Here is a 15,332-nt window from a genome sequence, read left to right as displayed (position 1 = left end):
TCTTAAAGTGGTGGAACACGGTGCAGAACAAAGCGCAGCCATTAAGTTGCCCAAACAGGGAATTGTGAATCAAAAAGTTAAATGAAAATAAATAAATAAAAATAATGAAGAAAATTTTACTTCTATATGTGACCCTGGACCACAAAACCAGTTATAAATCCCACAGTTGTAGCAATAGCCAACAATCCATTGTATGGGTCAAAATTATCGATTTTTCTTTTATTCCCAAAATCATTAAGAAAGATCATGTTCCGTGAAGATATTAAGTAAATTTCCTACCATAAATATATCAAAAATATATTTTTGTAAGTGGATATGCATTGCTAAGGACTTCATTTGGACAACTTTAAAGGCGATTTTCTCAATATTTTGACAGTGTATGCAGACAATTTCTTTCAAAAGACATTGGGAATAGGAAGTTATGTCATATGTGTCCTCCTTGCTCCCCTTTTCTCTCTTGGGTAGAGTTTTAGTGGTTTGCATGATATTTCTTGAAGCACTCAACATGCAAGGCAACACCTTTTTCCTCACATGCAAAGGAAGTGCGTCCATCACTATCAAACTAAGCTGTACAGCAGAGATGTCAGTTAAAGTGTTATGTTTTAGGTGGGATATTATGAAGGAAAAAAGCTCTAAACAAGACCAATAACCTTGATTTATTAACTTATTAACACAGTATACCCCATTTCCCCATGATATATGTACTTACAAGTCATTTGCCCACCGGCAACTATAGTTGCCGCTTGGAGTTTTGACTAAGTGTACAAACAATTCTAGATCTCTTGTAAGATTTGTTTTGTTTGGATGATTCTAGAGACCTTCAAAAAATTTTATTAGTAACATGAAAATTAAGTTTCTTTAGGAGAGTTTGCCTTCCTGGAAGTAGGGGTGGGAAGTTGACAGCCTTATGTGGCAGGAAGGAAGTGAATACCTTTTTTTTTTGTTTGTTCTTGAAATCCTTTATTTGGTTGTTTTCTTGCATGTCATTGAGATATAAAACATGGATAACATCTAGAAAAATACTTACAAAAGGAAAATGACAACTGTACACTGTGGCAACTATAATTGCCGGTGGGCTGAAATGGGTTAAAAGATATCCAAGGGACTTACTTAGCTGATTAATTTCTATTTGATAATAACATACTCTTAACAGAACTGGGTAGATTGCTTATGAATTGTAATCAGTTACTGATTACAAATTACATGACGAAATTTGTAATCAGTAATATAATCTCTTAGATTACACAGTTTTGGTAACGTAATCTGACTACTTTTGGATTACATTTAGATTACTTTTGTGCTAACCCTTATTTGATGTCACATATATTGTAGGATAATCTTGTACTGTTTTGACAGATACAAAGAAAAAATATATTCCAAAAAAATATATTCTATTCACCAACAAGAGCCTCAACAGATTCTTTTATAGTGCAATGTATGGACAGTTAATACTTCAAAATACTAACACTAATAATGTACCTGTTAGTGTTTGCTGATAGTAACACTGAATAAAACAATATCACATCTTATGATTTTAAAACATAAATGAAGTAAATTTAGAAAACAGCAACATTACAAAAACAAATATTGGAAAAACATGAAATTCACAGCTACATCAAATATTTCATCTATATTTCACATTTTATTATTATTATTATTATTATATTATTTCATGTATATAGATTTCATATATATTCATCTATATTTCCCCCTCACTGCCGGAAAAACTGGAAGAATCATGAATGTATATAAGTGGCAGATTTATTATGAAAAAAAAAAAAAAACGTTAAAAAAATGACAAATGAGGAAAATCAATGAATTGTGAATAATTTACTGTCTGATTACGAGTATTTTAAAAAGTAGTTTACTCTAATTACAAGTACTTGATTTTTGAAATCTGATTACATAATCCAGATTACATGTAATCCATTACTACCCAGCTCTGACTCTTAATATATTCCAACAACCTTCATATGAGCATTTGTGGAAGAGTATGGAACAAAGCAGTGTTGCTTATTCAGACAGAAACATCTTACATTTATATTTTACGTCCATCAAAAGGTAGTGTTGTCTGAATTATCCCATGGCCCGGTTTCACAGACAGGGTTTAGCCTAAAACAGGATTAGGCTTTAGTTCAATTAGGACATTTAAGTAACTTTTATAAACGAACACTAGAAAAAAGCATTATTGGTGTGAATCTTGAGACAAAACAATGACACTGACATATTTTAAGATATGTCAGTGCAAGATACTTTCAGTTAAAACAGCTCAAACATGCATTTAAGTCTGGGACTATTTTAAGCCATGTCTGTGAAACCAGGGGAGTGTTTCCCAAATATTGGTCAATAATGAAGCATGTGATTATTATGTATGAGTTATTGTGATACTCAATCTATACTATAAATTAGAATAAAATATTTGTTAAAATAATCAATTTTAAAATAAAATAATACTTTTATTCAGCGAGGATGCATTGATCAAAAGTGACTGTTACATTGCTACACAAAAAAGTTTTTACAATAAATGCTGTTCTTTTGAACTTTCTATTCATAAAAGTATTATGAAAAAAATGTATCAGTTTCTACAAAAATATTAAGCAGCACAACTATTTTTAATATTGATGAATGAAATGAGCACCAAATCAGCTTATTAGAATGATCATGATTCATGTGACACTGAAAAAAGGCTTTGCCATCACAGGAACAAATTACATTTTAAAACTAATTAAAATATATATAAAAGGTATTTTAAATGATTCACAATATTACTGGTTTATTGTACTTGTCAAATAAAATGCAGCTAAGGTGAGCATAAGAGACTATAAATTTATTTTTCAACCCTAAACTTTGAAATTGGTAATGTATATTTCTCAAAACCTTTTCTTGAAAGGTCTGTAAAATTTTAAATAGTGCAGTTGATATTCCTTAAAATAAACAACATTATGAGGATGCTTGTTCTCTCTTCAATGTGAAGTTCAAAGGACTCAGAGAACAAAGCAGCCTTTCTTAATAAAACCGAGGGTGGGGATTTTATTATCAGTGTCACGGCATGATCCACAGTGAAGTTTTTCCCCCAACTAAAATGAACATTTAAGAACAGCTTATTCAAGGTACATTTGAAACACAGTGAAACCACTAAATATCAAGAAGTCAAACAAGATTCCTTTATTGGTTGCATACAAATCAAACGCATAACAAAGCTGGAATGACCTTTCGTTTCAGTTCAACAGGAGAGCACAAGACAGGAACACTCATCTCTCAAACTGTTTTTAAGTTTTGTATATCATTTTTCCAATGTCTTTGAAGGCAAATAAAATGTACATGGCAAACAGATTATATACAGTGCAGAAAAATGGAAATATACAGTAATGACATGATAAAAATGTTATGATAAAAAGTAAAATGAAAGTATATTTCTACCATAGCTAACATACCAACGCCTTTATCAAATCAAACATCAAGATAATCCTCATCCATCAATTCCCTAATATAGCTGTTATAAAACATTTTGTTGAATGACCTGAGACAGTCTAAGTGATTACGAATTATAAACAGTACAGATTGTTGTTTTCATATTCTTGAAGTGAGAAACAAACGTCCGCTTGTAGTTAAAATACATTTACCCTGAAAAGTGGTATAGAGTAAAATGGCTGTAATAACCACTGTGACCAACACCTGCATTCACTCACTATGGTATATATATTTATATATATATTAAAAAAAAAAAAAAAAAGATAAGGGAAACTTTCTGGGGGGAAAATAAAATGCAGGCTTTTTTTTTTTTTTTTTTTTTGGATATGACATACATTTGAGTCTCACCATGCTGATACCTGAGGTGAGAAAAGTTACATTCGGCTCACAGTGGCTTTTACTGCCATTTCTTTGTCATTCAAACCTTTATGAAACTGAGAACAGCATACTATCGCTTATTATGTGAAATGCTGGATGAGCTTTTTAAGTTAAAAAACAAGAGCAAGCATAGAGGGGGTTTCATTGACGATTATGGGCAGGAGAGTCTGTTTTAAGGGCTTTCTAAGAGGGGATTGTGGGTGATGGAGTGAGGATGAGGAAGCTCTGAAAGAAAACAGGAAGGCTTGCTCTTAATGGCAGCAGCCTCCACAGTGGCCGCCCCCATGCGCATGCCCCGACGCCTCGCCATATTTTGTTCTCCGGCTCAGAATTTCATAGGAGCAGTCCTCTCCACAGCAACCGGACATACTGGGTGACGTTTCGTCAATCTCAAACCTAAAAGGAAGAGGATGGCCATTGGTGAATTCCTATTTTAACACTGAATAAAGAATAGCAGTTTTTTTTCAGTAGCTGGCTAAGCACTTGTTGCTATGGCAACTGCTATCATCCAGTGTTTGGCCAATCATAGAGGCCTGTATAAAAATCTGTATTCAGAGGAATGTTGAATGTGTGTTAGTGCAGAAGGATGGGACTTACTGTAAAGCCTCCCTAAAGAACTGGTAAGCCCCATGATTGTGTTTAAATACAGTCAGCATGACCTTTTTCATTTGCGTGCTGAGGAAAGACACAAGGACAAAAAGAGAGTGAATCATGAGTTTTGTACTACACAGGTAGGGGTGTGCGATATATATAGTCTACGATAATACGATTTACTTTATTAAAAATTCAGTAAAAATGCTCCTGTATTTGTCTTTTAGGCTATATTTATTATCTTATGATATAGCTAAGCAATAACACAAAGAGTGTCGTTTCCCCCCCCTCAAATATCAGCACGATTGCAAATGCGATACTGATTTTATACAACGGTTAAAACAATTAAGTGACTTATTTTAGACACAATATTGCCTGTTTTGCTCTATTTTGCAGATGAAAATAGTTCCAAAAAAAACCCACAGAAGAACTGTTTTGAATCTCTGAGCAACACACAGTGGTGTTTTGTTACTGAATGAATCAGTCCATTTAAACAAATCAGTTTAATTAATGACTTAAAGAGATAGTTCACCCAAAAATGAAAATTCTGTCATTAAGTACTCAACCTCATGTCGTTCCAAACCCGTAAGACCTTCATTCATCTTCTGAACACAAATTAAGATATTTTTGATGAAATCCGAGAGCTGTCTGACTCAACTGACAGCAATTTAACAACCACAGTCAAGGTCCAGAAAGGTACTAAAGAGATTGTTAAAATAGTCCACGTGACTACAGTGGTTCAACCTTAATGTTATGAAGCGACGAGAATACTTTTTGTGCGCAAAAACAAAACAATAATGACTTTATTCAACAACCTCTTCTCTTCTGTGTCGGTCTCCCAAGCAGTTGAAGCAGTAAGCAGAGTGCAGGCTTCCAGGATCTACGTCAGAACACCGACGATTATTAGCCGGCTCCTGCGTCAGCATCACGTGCATGCGTTGTGCTGCTCACGTGTACAGCTTCGGCCAATACTGAGCCAGTTCCGAAGATGAATGAAGGTCTTAGGCCGGTTTCACACTGCACGCGTCAGCAGAGCGCAAATTTTAACGCATAGCAGGAGCAGAGCAGAAGCAGTGCCGCAATCGTTTTGGTGCTGGGTCTATTTTTGCTGCGCTGCTAATGCTCAATTAAAGTGGAAGTACACCTTTGATGGACAAAAATATGATTTCACACAAAAGAATTGGAGTATGTCAGGAAAGAAAATTAATATAAAAAAATATTTATAGAAGATTTACTCATTTAAACTTGTTTTTAATTATTCAGTTTGGGTCAAGTATAGTGTATTACAAAAAACTAAAGTAAACTAGCCAGAAAATATGATATATAAACATCATTTTAGTTATTACACAGACAGATATATAGGCTATGGCATACCCAAATCAAACTCATTTGTAACACAAGGCTTTTATTTATTTATTTTTCTTTATTTTACGTTTAAATGCGAGTGTTGTACACCTCCCCATGTTAACAAACTTTCAAGACTATCAAATTTATAAATGACCAACTTATAAAAACAAATTTATAGTTGTCTTTGTAAAGAAATGCTCACTTTATATGCAGCTTGGTGCCGCTGCTGTGACGCTGTACAAACGCTTCCAGTGTGAACACTCGCGCGTCTCTGCAGCTGCAGTTCACGCTCATGCGCTGCTAACGTGACGCTCATGCACCGCTGACGCTTGTGGTGTGAAACCGGCCTTAGGGGTGTGGAACGACATGAGGGTGAGTAATTAATAACACAATTCTCTTTTTTGGGAGAACTAACCCTTTAATGATTTGCTTTTTAACAGTGACTTACCACCACCTACTGGCTATTTTAGTTTCATATTTAAAGTATCTTTTCAATTTTAAAAACATTTGATATCAATGTTTTATTTTTTAAAATATTATTTATGCATTTGTATCTGCAGGTTAAATGCATTTGTGTCACATCTGAGCTGCATTAGAAAGTCTGTGTAAATATATCTAAATGCCACCAGATGCAGCTTCTGCCTTTCCTCGGCATTGATTGGATTTTGTTGATACTGATTTCATTTGATTTAGTATCTTATTATTCTAATTTAATTTATTGATTAAATGTAATAATTTGACATAATAAATGGTGCATAGGCTACATTTAAAAATGCCCTTATAAAAAGGAAAAAATGCAGATAAAAGGTTAAAAATAAATCAATTTAAACTTATTGGAAAATTTAATATCTGTCACTGCCGCAAACTAACCACCACACAAAATTATGAAGAATAACTAAAACTTCAGGAGTCGGCTGTCCACCGCGGTCCTAAACCTGCTAAGGTACCCACACACACACAATACAACCTTAGCAAAATATCGTCTGATCATCGTTATCGGCAAAATCCCAGAAAATAGAGATATTTTGTGTCAATATCGCACACCTCTACACAGGAATAATTTTTTGGAATGCTGTGTTTGTTGTGGTACCTGTTGGCGATAAGCTGAAGGATTTGGATGAGAAATTTCCCCAGGCCTTTCCGTCTGACTTTACTCTCCAATTGAACTTCATAACTGAGGAAACATTATTAGAATCAGTCAGATACAAACAGCAATCTCTGAAGTCATGTGTCTTATATGACTCAGAATCAGTGAAGTCACACGTTGCCAAAATAACAAGCCAGTCAGACGCCCTCCCACAGACTCTCACAAACAATGTGTGCAATGACAAATGGACAGAGACAGATATGCACAATACATCAATAAGCCGATAATTGTTTAGTTTTTGTAAATATTAAGGACAATAACTAAAAAATTCTATACTATTTACCATTTAAAACACTGTACTATTTACTAAGTACAATCAATCATTTTAAATGCAACATGTAAATTTAGGTATAACAATATACTGTATGGAAAATGAATATTCATTTTCAGATTTTCTAAAAATAATAAATTAGTGTTTGCACCTTGTATTAAGCTTTTTCCTCAATCCGATCACAAGTGGACGATGCTAAATACAGGTGTAAACGGGGTCTAAAACGTTTTGAGCTTGTCCACTTTCGACTACTTCTAAAACGCATTCGACCAGATTGCTTTCGTAGTGTAGACGCTCATGTGGTCAAATGTGTTCGAACAGCAGCAAAAGATCACCTACAGTACACTTCACCTAACATTAAACATTATGGGAACTGCAGCTAGCCAAACGGGATTTAAACTTTGTTGATTGAAGACCCAAGTTTGGTTTGAAGATGAAAAACAAAGCACAATGTTCTCTCACCATTCCCGATTTCTAACGCATTCACCATGTTCGAGTGAATCATCTGTGGTCTTGCAGCTGTCAGAGCAAACAAAAGCTACTGCTCTCTGTATGTTTTTCAGTCTTCTTTCATGTTCATATGTAAATTGCACAAGCTTATTTAGTCCATTAGATAGAAAGACTTGAAAAATCGTATACATTTACCCTCCCCTCGAAGAAATCAGGACAGAAGTGGCCGAAAGTGGACAAAAGAGACGGATTAAAACACCAGGTGTAAACAGGGATGCGTCTCCCTCGTCTACTTGTGATCCAATTGACCAAAACACATCTTAATATCAGGTCTAAACACAGCCTACGTAGGGTTGCAGAGGGGTGGAAACTTTCCTTAAAGGTGCCATAGAATGCTTTTTCACAAGATGTAATATAAGTCTAAGGTGTCCCCTGAATGTGTCAGTGAAGTTTCAGCTCAAAATACCCCATAGATTTTTTTTAAATTAATTTTTGTAACTGCCCATTTTGGGGCATCATTAAATACGCGCCGATTCAGGCTGCGGCCCCTTTAAATCCTCGTGCTCCCTGCCCCCGAGCTTTCTATAATACATTGCATAAACAAAAGTTCACAAAGCTAATATAACCCTCAAAATGGATCTTTACAAAATGTTTGTCATGCATGCTGCATACATGCATCAAATCATGCAAGTATAGTATTTATTTGGATGTTTACATTTGATTCTGAATGAGTTTGATAGTGCTCCGTGGCTAAAGCTAACATTACACACTGTTGGAGAGATTTATAAAGAATGAAGTCGTGTTTATGAATTATACAGACTGCAAGTGTTTAAAAATGAAAATAGCGACAGCTCTTGTCTCCGTGAATACATTAAGAAACGATGGTAACTTTAACCACATTTAACAGTACATTAGCAACATGCTAACGAAACATTTAGAAAGACAATTTACAAATATCACTAAAAATATCATGTAATCATGGATCATGTCAGTTATTATTGCTCCATCTGCCATTTTTCGCTATTGTCCTTGATTGCTTACCTAGTCTGATGATTCAGCTGTGCACAGATTCAGACGTTATACAGGCTTGACTAATGCCTTGAACATGGGCTGGCATATACAAAAGTTGGGTGCGTACATATTTAGGATCCCGACTGTTGCGTCACAGTCGGTGTTATGTTGAGATTCGCCTGTTCTTCGGAGGTCTTTTTATTTATACAAGAAGGAGGAAACAATGGTGTTTGAGACTCACTGTATGTCATTTCCATGTACTGAACTCTTGTTATTCAACTATGCCAAGGTAAATTCAATTTTCAATTCTATGGCACCTTTACATTTATGAAAACTTTCCAGAAATTTTCCATGGGGAATATTGAAAATTATACATATAATTATTATATTATATATAAAAATCCTCTGATTCCAGAGTGACAAGGGGCCTCATGTATAAAATGTTGCATAGAAACCATCCAATATTTGATCTTACAATCATTTCTTCAATGCGCATCCGTGTGATTTAGCGAATGAATGTATGCAGAAAAAAAAATGTATGTACACCTCTCTTCCATATGTGAAACCTATAAATCACAAATAATCTTGAAAATGACAAAAGATCACCAGTCAATGTCCAAATACTTTACTTGAGAGTTGCGAGCAGCAACAATTGGTTAGATTCTCAAATTCCTACAGTACTCCAACTCTATTCCATAAGGAAAAGTGTGCATGCCTGCTTAGAACCTGATGTGGTGCCAAGCACTTTTCCACATCAAAGACCTTTTTATAAATACAGTACGCACACCACATTCAAATCTGTGTATGCACGTTTTATAAATGAGGCCCCAGGATTCTTGAAATTATCTGTGCATGTGATGGAGGAATGCACAGTGCATGCAGGAGCTGTGGCCTCAATAACCCTGCAGTAAGTAGTCTGCTCTGTGCATGTAATTGAGGAACGCACAGGGTAGAAATTCAACTGAATTTGCATTAAATTTGGTTGTTTTAACCAAGATTATGCTGCAAGATGATTTTTTCAAACTACATTTAAGTTCCCTGTTATAGGCTAACTTGCAATTTTGCGCATTTTCAGTTAATCACAGTTAAATGTGATCTAAATGTAAAAATAGGGGAACTGAACAATTAAGTGTCCAATACTAATTAAAAAAAAACCTCTAATATCAGCCGATAACCACCATGGTACTAAAACACAGTGCATTCTTAATAAACTGATATGATTTTATATTAATTCCCAACAAGAAATTCATAGCCGTCCTGTGTGACAAGTAATAATTAAAGCAACGTTACCAATATAAAACCTCATCTCCACACTCCACATCAAATCGAAAGTGGGAAAATGCTAAAGGCGTGGAGTCAGCATCACGGGCCAGAAGATACCACGCTCTCTCGTCCTTCATCTCCTCCCTTTTCTCTCTCTCCTTCCATCCCCACTCACTCTGTTCATATCTGCCAAAACAACAGAACAACATTCACATTTCGCAGAAGCAGCAAATGCACACTTTTCATAGGTTTATATACTCGTTCACAGGGACATTTCTCACTGAACCGAAAGTCTATGGGACACAAAAAACTAACAGGTATCTATTAAGAAGCTATACGGGAAAGCTCAAGATGCCAGACACTAAAAATTGGACAAATAAAGCAGCAACAAAGTTACTACTAAGGCAGTAACAATATGGGATGTTGGATTACCCCACATGTTGACTTGCTCAATACCTACAGCGTCTGCATGTTGGCTCTAGTCAACTCATAGGCCCACTCCACTGTATCTGGACTCAATGCAGTTACCCGTTTACACTCAATCACCAGGTTTAGCCTGTGACCGATTCAGACATTCACAATATTAGTATAGCATTAAAAAAGAAAAATTATTTCAGTTCACAAGCAGACACATCTGGCAAAGGGGAAAACAAAGATAACATACCCATTTCTGTCATACTTTTTGAACACTGGCATGGCAGACAGTGGATCGTCAAGCTGTAAAAAAAAAAAATAAATAATAATAATAATAATAATAATAATATGGGACACACATTGCATTAATATTTCTCTATTTCAAGAGCCTAAACAAACATTGCATGTTAATTTTAAGACAAGTGCACTTATATATTGTTCTCAATAATACCTTATTGGCTGCATCCACCTTAGCACACACTGCATCCATAGCTGCCCGTTCTTCAAGTCTTCTCTGCTTTTTCTCCTTTGCTCTGTTTGATTTTCTCTAAATAGTAACGGAAAAACATACTGTCAAACACCACCCTCAGATAAAGACTGAACAAAACTGTCTAAAAACAATTATACTTTATATTATAATAAATCTGGGAAAGTTAAGAGTAAATACAAACAGACATCTGATAATGTTTTTTAATTATGTCTAGAGAGCAGGGTGGTTGATGGTCAGAATAATATGAATATTACTCATACAGTGAGTTCTGAAGTGAACTGAATCAACATTGAACTAAATTAAGCTGAATAGTGACACTACTGTTTTCAGAAGCTGCTTTACAGCTGAAAAAGTAATTTCATAATTAACTGATTTTGCAACATTAACGCTGTTATTTTCCTGTTTGAAGCTGCTTTGAAAATCCATAGTGTATAAAGAACTGCATAAATAAATGTGACTTGACTCAAAATCTGAGACATTGATAATCTGGGATCTTTTATCATGAATTTTTAGGCTTTTGGAAAAACTTAAAACAATGTTATGATATTAAATGAAGACTAAATGGATCATTAAAGGTGCAATATGTAAAATTTTCTGTCTAGAGGTCGCTAGAGGCCTATTCAAAACAAAGGCGTAGCTTGAAGATGCTAAGTTTGAGCGCGGAATCTTGGGACATGTGGTCTTCATCTCAACGGACGGTGCAAAAGAATAGGGATTGGACTCGGGAAGAAATATGTTCATGGATGCGATTACTAACGTTACTGTAGTATGAAGCAGAACAAGACCGAGTGTGCGTTTATTATGCCACAGTCGCCGGCGCTACTTCCGCTTTTCCGGTCATGAGAATGAGGTAACGCAGCTCTGTTTATCATATTAGATACATTTGAGTGTTGAAATGATGTTATAACGTTACTCTGTGCGATAGATCGGTTTTAGAATGTCACATTAAATGCTGGATGGCTTGTGTTGATAAATGGCATGCAATTAAGTTTAAAACGTATTGTATGATGGAGAAAATTCTGTATTACTGTTACTACAAATAAAGCTGCATCTGATTATGCTATGATAGCTACTTGTAGAAATAGTGTTTTTCTCTGAGGCATGGTAAAGCATGGTAAAGCATGGTACTCCCCATCTCAAAATGGCTAAATATTGTCCAGGTCAATTCAAATCACAAGCAAACAATAATGTTGCCTTCAAAACACATCCCATAAAGATAATTATGACTGCATTTGTTTCTATCCACATGTGACCACATGAAAGTTAGTGACACATTTGTGGATGTCATAGGATAATGGTATTTCTGAAAAACTGAGTATTTAAAGCTCGTTTTTAATAACTACATAATATATTATCAATAGGAGCACATATCTAGCTCGAAGCGCAGAAAGCAAGCCTTTCTTCAGCTCAAGGTATAGTACTGGCAAGAGAAGCAGGAAACAGGTGCTGAGAACACAAAGCACGTGGAGATGAACGTGGTTAATAATAGTTTTCTAAGGGCTTGACGATGGCGGGCTCTGTGCATAAAGTTCACTACTGCCAGACGCAAATTTATCATTCAAACGCGATGACTGAGCACTGCCGGTGTCGTGAAGGGTTTGATCTCGCAGTGGCTACTGGCATCATGCTAATTAAAAAGCCAGTATGGTGAGCTCTCAAATACTCATATCTGACCAGCTCCTTGTATGACTCTGATGCATCGACTGTTTATACAGCTGATAATACAGGCAGTTTGATGAAAACGGCAACAGTTTGCCGTGTTAAATGTATCAGTGTTATTGTGCTTAGTGTTGAAATGGCGCAGTCGACGAGGCACCTGAAATGAACCAGAAACCACTTGAGGTGGACATTTGTGTACTTAGATGGACACTACAAGAATCTATTCGGGACTTGAGCATCTTTAAACCACCGAATTCCCACCACCACCACCCCCTCGTTATTCATGAGCTCCGCGTTTGCCTCCATCACACACATACACACACACACATACATACATACACATTCACTCTTTCCGGGGATCATGATTTGCTTCCATCGGTCTTTGTTCAAATTGCCGCACGCATTTATCAAAACCCAAGAAAGAGCAAAGCTAACAACATACAACATGGACAGACAAACTCACCCCCATTGTGCAGATTTTATACGACCACCTTGACGCGACTACTGCACTCTAAAATGCTTTAAAGAAGTTAGAGATCTGAAGATGAGATATGGTCTGTGGTAAAGAATGTTAGAAATGCTAACGAGCGAGCTAGTCTGATATAATGCACGAGCTCGCGGGGTTGGCAGCCTGAAAACACTCTACAAAGCAACTAGCGACGGCTGTTCGCTTTTATTTTTTCCTGCCAGATTCGCGCCAAGAAGCGGGGACGAAATTTCCGCGCTCTACTCTCCCTTTCTTTATCTCCTTCTCCTTTCCTCCCTCCCTCTCTTCACTCTTTCTTTCCCTTTCAGCAGCACTGGGCATTAGCTGCTGAGTCTTGGGGAAATGACGACATAGGGTTTGGGGTTAAGGGTCAAGCTCTCTCCACATGCTTCCTCATGTTGAAAGGTATTTAGTGACCTAGAGCTATAAAGATAAAGGACATGTAATTGATATAAATGGGAGTTTTCTTTGATGGATATCGTGAATGCTGTTTAGGTGCAACCTAAATGTGTAACATTCTTTTTTAAAATTATGGGATTAATGATAGTTGTTAAAAAATAATCACAAAGTTAATGTTGTGTACACGTTATATAAAAAGTTGTTTTTAAATCACATTTACATATTATTATTTTTTGGAATATCATTTTTTTTGTTGTTGTTTATTTTCATTCTTGTCAAGAAGAAAGTATTCTGAATAAGGACAGTTCTGTGACATCATGTCTTCATGTAGGTCTTCACTGTATGTTTGCTAGTGAATACACACAAAGTGTATTTTTATTGACTTTTCCAATAAAGTTGAATTTATTCATTTTCTACGGAGTCCCGGACATGACATGCAGGAAAAAATAAGCTAAATCGTGCGCATGATTTACCATTTCATTCCCTCGATTTACTAAAACGTGCATGATTTACTATTTCGTTCCCTCAGTTTACTAAAACGTGCACAATTTACTATTTCATTTCCTCGGTTTACTAAAACGTGCACAATTTACTATTTCCTTCCCTCGGTTTACTAAAACGTGCGCACGATTTACTATTTCATTTCCTCGGTTTACTAAAACGTGCATGATTTACTATTTCGTTCCCTCAGTTTACTAAAACGTGCACGATTTACTATTTCATTTCCTCGGTTTACTAAAACGTGCACAATTTACTAGTTCCTTCCCTCGGTTTACTAAAACGTGCATGATTTACTATTTCCTTCCCTCAGTTTACTAAAACGTGCGCACGATTTACTATTTCATTTCCTCGGTTTACTAAAACGTGCATGATTTACTATTTCGTTCCCTCAGTTTACTAAAACGTGCACAATTTCTATTTTCTTCCCTCGATTTACTAAATCGTGCATGATTTACTATTTCGTTACCTCGGTTTACTAAAACGTGCGCACGATTTACTATTTCCTTCCAACGGTTTACTAAAACGTGCATGATTTACTATTTTGTTACCTCGGTTTACTAAAACGTGCGCACGATTTACTATTTCCTTCCCTCGATTTACTAAAACGTGCATGATTTACTATTTCGTTCCAACGGTTTACTAAAACGTGCACAATTTACTATTTCATTCCCTCTATTTACTAAAACGTGCCCACGATTTACTATTTCCTTCCCTCGGTTTACTAAAAAGTGCACAATTTACTATTTCTTTCCAACGGTTTACTAAAACGTGCACGATTTACTATTTTGTTCCCTTAATTTACTAAAACGTGCACGATTTACTATTTCATTCCCTCGATTTACTAAAACGTGCACGATTTACTATTTCGTTCCCTCGGTTTACTAAAACGTGCGCACGATTTACTATTTCCTTCCCTCGATTTACTAAAACGTGCATGATTTACTATTTCCTTCCAACGGTTTACTAAAACGTGCGCACGATTTACTATTTCATTTCCTCGGTTTACTAAAACGTGCATGATTTACTATTTCGTTCCCTCTATTTACTAAAACGTGCCCACAATTTACTATTTCCTTCCCTCGATTTACTAAAACGTGCACGATTTACTATTTCCTTCCCTCGGTTTACTAAAACGTGCGCACGATTTACTATTTCATTTCCTCGGTTTACTAAAACGTGCATGATTTACTATTTCGTTCCCTCAGTTTACTAAAACGTGCACGATTTACTATTTCATTTCCTCGGTTTACTAAAACGTGCACAATTTACTATTTCCTTCCCTCGGTTTACTAAAACGTGCATGATTTACTATTTCGTTACCTCGGTTTACTAAAACGTGCGCACGATTTACTATTTCCTTCCCTCGATTTACTAAAACGTGCATGATTTACTATTTCGTTCCAACGGTTTACTAAAACGTGCACAATTTACTATTTCATTCCCTCGATTTACT

The 15,332-nt window shown here is 35.8% G+C and overlaps 1 protein-coding gene across 2 annotated transcripts; it reads right to left on the bottom strand.

Moving 5' to 3' along the window:
* Positions 1-3,142: 3,142 nt before the first annotated feature.
* naa40 (N-alpha-acetyltransferase 40, NatD catalytic subunit) lies at positions 3,143-13,366 on the bottom strand. 2 transcript variants are annotated; one of them, XM_048183979.1, is made up of 8 exons: positions 12,956-13,362; positions 10,795-10,890; positions 10,594-10,646; positions 10,390-10,485; positions 9,957-10,115; positions 6,878-6,961; positions 4,447-4,524; positions 3,143-4,245 (listed from the first exon to the last, which is right to left on the bottom strand). In XM_048183979.1, exons 1-8 carry the CDS (start codon positions 12,959-12,961, stop codon positions 4,101-4,103), a joined length of 717 nt encoding a protein of 238 aa, XP_048039936.1. In that variant the 5' UTR covers positions 12,962-13,362; the 3' UTR covers positions 3,143-4,100. The 2 variants fall into 2 exon arrangements, with proteins under 2 accessions (XP_048039936.1, XP_048039937.1); XM_048183980.1 differs by lacking the exon at positions 10,390-10,485 and having other exon boundaries at positions 12,956-13,366.
* Between the last annotated feature and the right edge of the window lie 1,966 nt (positions 13,367-15,332).

Source organism: Megalobrama amblycephala, linkage group LG3 (assembly GCF_018812025.1).
Source record: "Megalobrama amblycephala isolate DHTTF-2021 linkage group LG3, ASM1881202v1, whole genome shotgun sequence".
Lineage (NCBI taxonomy): Eukaryota > Metazoa > Chordata > Actinopteri > Cypriniformes > Xenocyprididae > Megalobrama > Megalobrama amblycephala.
This window is presented reverse-complemented; position numbering and strand designations above follow the sequence as displayed.

Coding starts and splice junctions, on each gene's coding strand:
- naa40 (XM_048183979.1), bottom strand. Junction 10,486..10,593: donor AAAAAGTATGACAGAAATGG/GTATGTTATCTT, acceptor AATCGGTCACAG/GCTAAACCTGGTGATTGAGT. Junction 10,116..10,389: donor AGAGCCAACATGCAGACGCT/GTAGGTATTGAG, acceptor TTGTTTTGGCAG/ATATGAACAGAGTGAGTGGG.